Source organism: Pundamilia nyererei, unplaced genomic scaffold, assembly GCF_000239375.1.
Source record: "Pundamilia nyererei isolate P.nyererei 1_Seehausen unplaced genomic scaffold, PunNye1.0 scaffold00031, whole genome shotgun sequence".
In the NCBI taxonomy this organism is placed as follows: Eukaryota; Metazoa; Chordata; class Actinopteri; order Cichliformes; family Cichlidae; genus Pundamilia; species Pundamilia nyererei.
In genome coordinates this window covers 2,475,430-2,486,276 of record NW_005187432.1, presented here as the reverse complement: position 1 = coordinate 2,486,276, position 10,847 = coordinate 2,475,430, and the positions used below count along the sequence as shown (strand labels likewise).

The following is a 10,847-nucleotide window of genomic DNA, read 5'->3' as shown; positions in this document are numbered from 1 at the left end:
TTATATAGCGCTTTTTGGGACCCCTCAAAGCGCTTTACAATACCACTGTTCAGTCACTCTCACATTCACACACTGGTGAAGGCAAACTACAGTTGTAGCCACAGCTGCCCTGGGGCAGACTGACAGAAGCGAAGCTGCCATATTGCACCATTGGCCCCTCTGGCCATCACCAGTAGGCGGTAGGTGAAGTGTCTTGCCCAAAGACACAACGACCGAGACTGTCCGAGCTGGGGCTTGAACCAGCAACCTTCCGATTACAAGACGAACACCCAACTCTTGAGCCACTGAAAAACAGAAAATTTTACGTACTTCAGCAAGTATGTGAAAATCCCTACATGTAACCGAGTCAACAAAATATCCACAAAAACACTTTAAATCTATTTATTGTATTATTATCTCTTTTGAGAAAACAAAGAATTTTTTTTGTATAAATGAGACCCCCCCCTCCCCCCAAAAGTTCCCCAAAATAAATACAGAAAAAGAACTTAAATGACTGTACTGGGGTGATGAACATAAAAGTTGTGGTGGGCAGCTGGGGGCTGTTGCTTCCCCGTGCCCCCCTGTAGGTCTCCCCCTGCTAAAAGCTTATCAAAAAGAAAAGCTTCAAGCCCAGATGATACTTTGTGTCTGTAGGTAGGTTTTCGGACATCCAGGTTATGTCTAAGACTTGGACTGAAAGCGAGAGGACTTCTTTATGTTTCTTGAAGACATTTCACCTTTCATCCAACAGACTTCTTCAATTCTAAAACCAAATGGTGGAGAGTCCCTGGTATTTAAATCCTAGTGGGAATTGTCCCTTAAGGGGGTGTCACGTGTCTCATTGAGTGTCACTGTGTATCTGCATTTCTTGGCAATTTTGTTCAGTTAATATGAATAAATAAATACTTTTTGTAATCAAATGTTCTTAATTTTAACTTCAAGACGTGAACAGACGGACTATCTGATGGGTGTTTGCTTGTATTATATTTAAAAATCACCAATATATTCAGCACGTCGTCTGATTTCCGGCAGAGTGAGTCACCACCGCGTGTATAGACGATCTCGGTAGCGCGCTTCGCTCCGGTGCTGTAGGTGGCAGCAGAACAATGCAGCATTTCCTGTGGAGCCGCACAGTCACAACAAGAGGAGGAAGAGGAAAAACGACAGCTCTGGATCGTCGTCGACTGCCTTGCGTGACAACACAGGGAATCGCGTTCAGGCTTCGGGTAATAACATTTTTTATTTCCTCTTTGTCTGCTCGGGCGGCGCGGAACAGCGCGCGGCGGGTTTTTGGAGGTTTGTCGGTCTGTTCGCCGCCGTCTCCTCTGCTGTTTGTGAACTCAGTTAAAGGCACCAGAAACATGCCAATGGAGGCTTGCTGACCAAAATGGCTGGGCGCAGTGAAATGTGAAATATTCTTGCTAAGGTTATTCTTCCGGCACGCGACGCGACTGTCACGCGAACTCGGCGGTAAAACGCGCTTTTTAAGTGGAGAATAGTGCGCGTGTTTGTTTCTGCTGCCGTTACTTTTCTGTTTTTGCTTCTTATTATTAGCGCTACTGCGGCTCTGGGCCCTGCCGTATTTTTTCTTCGGGGTTTCTGCATCGGTTGTTTGGCCACTTGTTTGCTCTCTTGTCTGTCGGGCGCTTATTTATGAACAGGTTCACCTTCGGTTGCAAGTTTCTCCGATACTTTGTTTGTTAGGCGCGCTGCATACGCTACCTGTATATATTTTCCAAAGTGGCATGCAAATAGAGCTCCACCCCTCAGCTGTGCAGAGTGCATGCATGCCCTCGTTCTTTGGTGGGAATCAAAATATTTGACAAGTTTGTTGATTTTTGTTTTTTTTCCCCTGCCCCCCTCTGCAGGTTGCTCCAGTTTGTCCTGCAACATGTCTGATTTACTAAGATATATCGACTATGACCACAAAGCCACCTTTCTGAAGATGCTCAACCAGCAGAGGTTGGAAGGTGAGCACTGTGATGTGGTGGTCGTGGTGGAAAACATAGAGTTCAGGGCTCACCGCTGTGTCTTGGCCGCCTGCAGCAACTATTTCAAAAAGCTCTTTAAGAAACAGAGCGACGAGGACAACTCCATCGTGGAGTTGGACTTCATCCGTTCGGATATCTTCGAGGAGGTGCTTAATTACATGTACACAGCCAGGCTGGCTGTGAGGAAGAAGGACATCAATATGATGATGTCGTCTGGTCAGATCCTGGGCATCAACTTCCTGGATAACTTGTGCACCCAGAAACGCGAGCTGACCAACATGAAAACGCGGGAAAACCAGGCTCCGGGTGACCATGGGATGAGAGCTCAGGATGCCATCCTGAAGGAGCTGGCTATGGAGGAGGTGAGGAAGAACAGCTTCTATGATCAGGGGATGGATAGCATGGGGCCCGGTGGCTCACACGTGTCTCAGCCGCACAACTATAACACCAACATGGGCAAAGAGCCGCACAGCCACACCTGGGGCTCATCGACCTCCAGCGACATGAAGCTGGAGTACCTGCTGTATGGCCACCGCGACCACGGCTCCTGCCAGAGCACGGGAGCAAAGCCCATGGACCACAACGCCAAAAAGGAGAGGCTGCTCACCGCCAACCGCCCCTACGGCTGTGAGCACTGCCCCAAAGCCTTCACCACTGCCGCCCACCTCAAAGAGCATCTGAAGATCCACTCCGGTTTCAAGCCACACCGCTGCGTGGTGTGCGGCAAGGCCTTCATCAGGGGGCCCGACCTGAAGAGGCACGAAAGGGTCCACAGCAACGAGAGGCCCTTCGCGTGCCAAATGTGCGAAAAGGCATTCAAGCACAAGTCCCACCTGAAAGACCATGAACGGCAGCACCGGGGCGAGCGTCCCTTCAACTGCGGCTCCTGCGACAAAGCCTTCATCAAAGCGTCGGATCTGAAGCGCCACTGGAACACCATGCACAGCGCCAACCCCCGCAGACAGATGTCGCTGTCTCCCGCCGCCTCCCAGCAAGGCCAGGGAGACGCCACCGACCAGAGAGACTGGAAAATGGAGACCGGGCTACACTCGCATAACTCTGGGGACTGTTGAGCCTGCAAGCACACGTGCATACACTCACACACAGACACACATACTGACACGCAGACACACTTACATACAAATAAATATGTATACAGACTGACACAACCACAAACCTGTGACAGGCTGCGTGGCCTGACATCACATGAACAGCAATCGGAGTGAGTAACAAGAGATCATAGCATGTTAATAAGACTGTGGGGCTGTATTATTATTCTAAAGAGTTATGTCAAAGCGATGTTTCCTTTCCACCTGTAAAATCATGTAAATGTTTAGTTCACACTCTACATATATTTTTCACAAAGCATTGTTGCTATGTAGACTGAGGGTTCTCATAACATTATTCTCTTTTACTTTAATGGGATATGTAACATTTAAATGTTTGTTTAACCTTTACTGGATTTTATGGAGATGAAACGAGAGAGTGTAATAGAGAAAGGGGGAGGGCGGGGAGATATTTCTGCATAACATTTGTTGCATTGAGTATATTCACGTGGATGTTTTTAATGGCTGTGTTTAGTTGTATTGATTGATATTACACTGTAAGAGTAAGAGTCACCATTTTGCATTCAGCGCAGATGATACCAAAGTCTTGGGACTCTTGATGGATCGCCTTTATTGAGGTTGTCCTGCCCAAGCAACCGGCCAACTAGATTTACTGTTATACAGTATAACTGTCATCCAGCTATCAACAGTTAATGATAGATGTCTGTATATACTGTAGCTTAGTTTGTTGCACAATTAGAGTACACAATAATGAATTATGCACATATAACATTGTCCTACTCCAACACTTTGACAATAAACACCATTTGCTGTGTTTTATTGCTTTGTCAAAGGGGTTTTTTGGAAGGTAGAAGCGAGCTGAGCACGCTCCGTGGGATATGTGTCATGCAGAGTAACTTTTCCTGTCATATCAAACCATGAAGGTAACGGTGCCACACCCAGATCAGCCGCGGGACACAGATCTGATCTTCTTTTTCTTCAAAGTTGAGCAACATGCAATGATTGAGTTTGGTCTGCTAAATGGCTACATGAAGCAAAGAGCTGCCTGAAACAGCAGCAGGCGTGTCCACTCGTCACAGCAGAGAAAGCACAAGTGGCTCCGATCCATTAAGTTTCCCAGTAAGCCTTGATGGCAAACCAGCAAAGAGGCGGGAGCTCCTCAAAGTTGGACCGCAGCCATTGTTAATCCACTTGTGCCTGCCCTCCTGTTAAGCCAAAATGATCTTGAAGCTTTTTGTTTTTATTTTTTTAGGTTGGTACTTTTTAAGTGTTTTTCAATAACTTAGTTGTTCAAAAATGTTTCTCTAAATTCGACAACAGACTCACTGAGAGTGGGGGTGGGAAACACAACATGTTGCAGGTAGTTGAAGCTTAAACTTCCTTTCTCCCGCACATGTAGCAGCACCTCGGGGTTTGGTTTATAAGCCTGGCCTATGCAAACAATCACATCTGTTTCCCTGCTCCCACCCGCTTTAACCAGCGCTCAAGTCCACTGAGCCCTTTGTGTGTTTGTCCAGCTTGTTTCAGCTTTCTTGCATCTCTATACTTTAACACATGCGACGAACCTCGCACTGACCCGAGCATCATGTGAGCGAAAAGCCAATTTGCACACGGCATGAAGCCAGCGAGCGCACCCAACATGGCTGTCCTTTAATCTTGAAGGGGAAAAAAAAAATCCAAACATAAGTGCAGCTCTCTCATACTCTGCATGCAACACTAGATGGTGCCCTGTTCATAGTGATTGACCTGTTGCTGCCCAGCTTGACCTGCTCTCTCTTTGACTGTCCGGAGCGAAAGATATAGGTATCAGTATAAAAGTTACTCGGTTTCTAATGGATGCTCACGGGTAGGGAGGAGAAGAGGGGAGGGGGAAAAAAGAGCACATATGGTTCCTGTGTGTTGAAAATGTATGCGTTCTCACACCTCAGTGTTTTCCATATATTTACATACATCTGACTCCAGTGGTTGGAGCGAGGCCAGTTGCAGCATCGGGGCCTTACAGTCTCCTTTCTGTTTGCAGTGACGGGCAGATGGAGAAGCTCAGTTCTCATTTATGACAGTTTGACCGCACAGTTTAAGGAAGGGGAGAACATCATCAGCGCTGATCCCGTTTGATGCCTGTATCTCACATTGATCTATTTTAAACTGTCAACAGGTTTGATCGCCTGTAGTTTGGGGTGAAGCCGTTTTTGTGGGAAAACTGACGTCAGTGTCTAATGGAAAAGGCGAGCCTTGCCTCACTGATGTCAGTAGATGCCCGAGATCTGTTTTCTGCATTTCCTGGCCCTGCTGGACTGTACTGTGTGTGTGTGTGTGGGGGGTTGTGGGAGTGTGCATTAAAGCCAGTGAATGATGCAGGATATGGGTTTGTATCACATTGTTAGGCTCAATGAGGCTGGGTGTGTGCGTCTTTGTGTCGTGACTGCCTGCACGTCAGTATCTTTGAAGAAGGTTGAAATGTAATGTGTATGTGAATTGGCGTGTGTGTGTGCACGCCTAGGGATTGGTGTGATGAGAGCTTTTTGTGTGCTTTTTAAAGTAGCGCATTTATATGTGCGTGCACGCACGTACACGTGTGCATGCATGTGTGATGACTGAGCGAGGAGGGGCTGGTGGATAGCGTGCATCCGTGTGTGTGTGTGTCCGCTTGCATTGAGTGTTTTTGTGCGCTACATGCATCTATAATGAGCTCTCTGTGTGCAAACACACATTCTTGTGTGAGTGACAGGCAACGAGTAAATGTGTATTCATGCATGCGTGCGCACCCATTCGTGCCTGTATTAGGATTATGCGTTTGTGTGTCAGTGCTTATATGTTCTTCCGTATGCATGAGCTTGCCTGTGCGTGCGTGCGTGCGTGCAGAAGCACACATCAACACTATTTAGGGAATTCTTGCTTCAGCAGTATGAATTCCATAATGCGCCGCGTCACATGAATGTGTATTTGAATGTGGCATACATTAGTAGTGTGGGGGGCTGTGCGTTCAGATTCATGTCTGCAGAAGTTTATGCGGCTTTCTCTGCGTGCATACTCTCTCTTCAGCTTTGGTTTATGTGTGTGTGTGTGTGTGTGGGCGCGAGTGCATGTGTACAACAGTGTGTGTTGGCATGTATGTGTATATGTGTACAATGAACACCCGGTTTCCATTACCCAGGCCGGCGTGGTTCCCTCAGCCAGACCACAAACCTCCTGTCTCCACTGTGGCTCCACCCAGCGCTGCCACAGGCTTCCCAGAAAAGAACAGTGTCTAATTAAAAAACTTTAATTACATTCATCTCATCTCTCTCGTACTCACATACACACACGCTTGGGGAGAATAAAATAACTGTATATAAACAATTCCTTGTGACAGATGAGAATGAAAGGCCAAGCCAGCAGGTTTTTTTGTTTTGTTTTGGGTTTTTTTGTTTTATTTCCTCCCAGGCGGAGGACGGCTTTTAATCAGAGTTGCTGACATGCACGAGCCATATAGTCTCCTACGATGTTGTCCTCCACTTGAGCACCATCTGGAATTTCTTCAGCTCTAAAAGGACTTTTTTTGATCGTGCTGTGTGTCGCTCTGTCCTCTGCTGTCTTTTCACGAGTAGTTTTATGCTCCCGATATGATCTCTGAGGCATCTTAAATGTTGAAGAAGAAAAGTATAAATCAACAACTGTGCATCTCCAGTTTATGTACTGCATAAACACACTCGGGCTATTAAACTGATTTGTGGGATGGCACTTAGAGTGACACGACTGTAAAATAACGCTCGATTAACGGCTCGTCTTCAGAGTGAATGTCACATTGATGCAAGGAGGATCTCTGAGGAATTTTCCTGGGGCGGTTCACTCATCACCTTGAACGCATGGGCCTCCCTATCTGACCTGCTTCCCCTCCCGTTCCCATCAGACTGCATAGATGTAGGTTTATTAACTGTGACCCTGTGTGTCCACAGACAATGTATGTCTTTGTTGATCAGGATGGCGAGAGTCGGACCGGTTGAGGTAGGTTATCGGGCCATCTACAGAGGACTGAGAGAGTCGGCTGGATCGCGGCAATCTGCCTGCGGGACTCATTGTTCAGGCCCAGACCAGATGTTCCAGCTGAGAGATTACCATCATATCACTCCTCAGTGGGGAGTCCAGCCGCACTCTCCACGTCCTACGTCACTGTCTCCCCTTCCTCTCTCATCCCTTATCTTTTCCACCTGCTCTGTTTTCTCTACATCCACAACATTTGCTCCCTTCTTACTTATCTCTGTCCTACTCTTTCCCTTCTTTTCTCCTGTTTCTGCTCCTCCCTTACTCCCTGCTTCCATCGTGTATCCTCTCCTTCCTTATTTCCTCATCTCCCCTTCTTTACATCCTCCTTTTCTTTATTCTTCACTTCTTCTTCCTCCTCTTTCAACTCCTGATGCACCTGTTTTCCCTCCATCCTTTTCTTTTAATAATTTTTCTTTCCTCCTTACCTTCATTTTACTCTCCCGTCTTCCTCAGCGATAACAACCGAGGGACTCACTTTGGTCAAACACAGTTCACGCTGTTCTCTTCTTCCCCTCCTTCCACCTCTTGTTATCAGTCTCCGCCATGAAGTCTCGCTTTAATGAAATTCCCCTGCTGATCACTCTGACGGATCTGAAGGCAGTGTTTGTTGGGAGAGCACATCTGGGGAGTAGCTGAGGGCATGAAAAGGAAAAGCAACTGTAATCTGGTTCTAAAAAATGTTATCTGGAGTCTGTCCTAATGTGGAATCGTTTAGGAGAAGATTTGATTAAAGTAACTTGTAGATTTGGTGAAATGTAACACATTTGATCAAAGAATCCACGAGTTTTAACAACTGCCAAACCGGAAATGCAGCTTTCCCTGGTCAATCCAAAAATGTGTACAGTAAATCCTCTGCTGTGGGAAAAGCTCCAGTTTTGGCTTTGGGAGTTTTAAGATTAGGCTTAACACTTGTCTTTGTGTTAAAGCTTACAGTTAGAGCCGATCCGTCGTCCACTCTGTGCATTTATGCCTCTGCTGAAACGTGCGTCTGACCTCACTGTGTTGGTGTGGTTAGAGTGGTGGAAAGCGTGTAGAGCAAGTCAATAAAAGATTAGGTGGTGGTGGATGAAGGCATAAAATTCAGAACTTTCACCCACCAGACTGGGGTTTGTGTTACATGTGAACCTGGATTTACTGGACTTAATGTTTTCAGTAAAAACACAGTTGAGGTTTAAGCATGAATAAAAACTTTGTTAGGGTAAGGCACCAAAACTACTTGCTCATCTTTAGGTTAAGGACATTTACATTAAAATAAACCCTTTTTGTTATACTGACCCTGTATTTATATATATATATAATAAAAAAACCCACTACTGACTGGTCTTTTTTGACAGCAGGCCCTAAAAAAAGTTTTGCCCATGTGCATCCTACCCCCTCATTTCAAGCTGTTAAGCTATGACATCACAAAGCGTGATTGGTGCTGGCCTAATATTGATCATGATGTCGTAAGAACAAAACATGGCATTATCAGATTATTCACTACCCCATGTTATAAGCTCTTGAGAATATTTCTGTTTGCAGATGGCCGCCCTCTCTCAGCCTGGTCTTGTCTGAGGTTTTTTTCTTCCCCACAAAGTGCTTGCTCACAGGGGACACTTGGGTTCCTAACTACAATGGTGTAATGCCATTATATGACATGTATATAATAGATTTATATGCACGACGTGATGAATTATACGAATTGCATTTCACTTAAAGAATTGTCGAAAGAGTCTGATCCTTTTCCAATCCAGCTATCCAGACATCAAGGTAAAGACAGCCCACTTTGTCTTCAGCCTTCACCTCCCAGATTATGGCTTCACCACAAGTGGCACTGTGGCTTCTTCCCGAGAAGAAAAGGTCACTCATCTCTAAAGGGGAGGTCACCCTGTATATTACTTCAGGCTGTGAAGTCGGTACGGATCGTCTCTATTTGGGATTCAGCAGCATGTCTTGCTGTTTTCAAGAGCTGTGTCAGCCTAGACAGCCTCAACAATATTATTATAAAGACCTGTCAAAACAGGGAAGGAGGTGAAAGAAACATTTCATTCAATGACTCCACTGAGAGCAGCAGCTATGGGAAAACAGCAGCGCATGTCAATTGGATTGAAGTCTGGATCCTTAATGTTTTTTTTCACCAGATGTTAAAATACCAATTATAAGCTGTTGTTTCCTGAGCTGCTGTTAAAGGGTATTGCTTTGATCTTGTTCCACCTGGACTCTTTGTCCTGTATGTGTCCGAGTGTGGAGGGCAGCATTGATGTAGGTCTGCATAAAAAGTGGGCCTTGTCTTTTCTTCAGCCAGACACCAGCACTGCAAGAGCTTCACTTCTGGGAAATTTCATATAAAAACATGTTTTACAGATAGATTTTTAATCTGCAGTTTGACGTAAGATAAGATAAGAACCATGTTATTAACAAGTTTTCAGCAGTGTTGTCAGTGTTGGAGTAGGGAGGATGAAGGATCTTTGATATTTCTTGAGCACACTTCCATGCTTGACATAGTGTCACATAATCTGAAAAATCCTCTAGTTACCATCTGCTCAACTGTACAGGTGCAAAAACTGAACAAACATGATCCCCATTTTGCTCGGAGCAAAGGTAAGTAAACACACCAGTTTACAGAAAACTCAAGTCATTTTCATCGGTTTTACTTTTCTTTATACTTTTCTGAAACCAGTGTAAGCAGTACATACAGTAAATGCATAGATGTAGACATAAAAAGAATAAGTAGACAGTTTTTGTTGTAAAAAATAAGAAATTAGCATGCATTTGCCACTTCATGCTACCACTGAACAGCAATGTTCAGTAATTCCAGTATTTATTCTTTATTAAGAATCAACAGCTCAATGAAATACTTGTTCATTAGCTGCTAATGAATCAATATTATTACGTGTAAGTAATTATGACTGTGTGTGATTCTGCAGGGGGACACCTAAGATTAGATGTCCAGTGGGTGTGGAGTGTGAATAAAACAAAGAAACTAGTCATTTAGCTTTATGAGCTCCAGTAGATTTTTCTTTGTGTGCGTGCTGTGATCAGCTGACCTGCTCTGCTGCTCTGATATATGCACTGCTCTCTGTGTTCAGCAAGATATAAGCAAATGTTTCACAAATTGCAGATTACGGATGATTTCCAAACCCCCCAGACACTAATAAAGTAGTAAAAAGGTAGAATATTTTTCAGTGAATCCAATCAGCATCATTCACTTAAACATGAATTGATTTCTGCTACCCTTGATTTAACGTAACACTTACCATGAACACTAGCCTGCTCTGCACCAGCCCAGCACAGTGCATTACTGTAACCTTGACCACAGTTCTCACTAAATTGTATGAAATCGCCTGGTGTTTTCATGCAACCTTGGAATAGCACAAAATTATTATAAATCTACCATAATTTGTTCTGCAAGACTTTTGACAAAAACATACTTTGGCAACACATTTTGTAGCCTAAAAAAAAGAAAAAAAGAAAATTGAAATAATACATTTATTAATTTAAAAATAATAATACATGCAAGTTTTTAAAATCAGTTCTTACTTTTCCAAAGTCCTTTTCTGTCCTCTCTATCTTATGTCTTTCTCCACATATGAAAGTGAAATGCAGCCGCTACTACAATTAGCTCACAGACAAGCTTGGCAGAAGCAGTTTGTGTGTTTTTGTGATATTTGTTGAGCGGTTTTAAAAATGTGTATTTTGAATTTACCTGCCACTTAAAAAGGTGTAATGGTGGCGTACAACAACTTTTGTACATGTGAACCATGAACACATCACGGGGATGACGAGAGAAAAGGCATGTGTTAAAGGT

General features: G+C 44.5%; 1 protein-coding gene across 1 annotated transcript; it reads left to right on the top strand.

Moving 5' to 3' along the window:
• Window positions 1-1,033: 1,033 nt before the first annotated feature.
• Window positions 1,034-3,856, top strand: LOC102211096 (zinc finger and BTB domain-containing protein 14-like). The gene is made up of 2 exons (XM_005729056.2): window positions 1,034-1,205; window positions 1,848-3,856. The coding sequence occupies exon 2, from the start codon at window positions 1,871-1,873 to the stop codon at window positions 3,041-3,043; it is 1,173 nt and encodes a 390-aa protein (XP_005729113.1). The 5' UTR covers window positions 1,034-1,205; window positions 1,848-1,870; the 3' UTR covers window positions 3,044-3,856.
• Window positions 3,857-10,847: the final 6,991 nt, after the last annotated feature.

Excerpts from the sequence above, each read along its gene's own strand:
- LOC102211096 (XM_005729056.2), top strand. The coding sequence starts at position 1,871 with ATGTCTGATTTACTAAGATATATCGACTATGACCACAAAGCCACCTTT.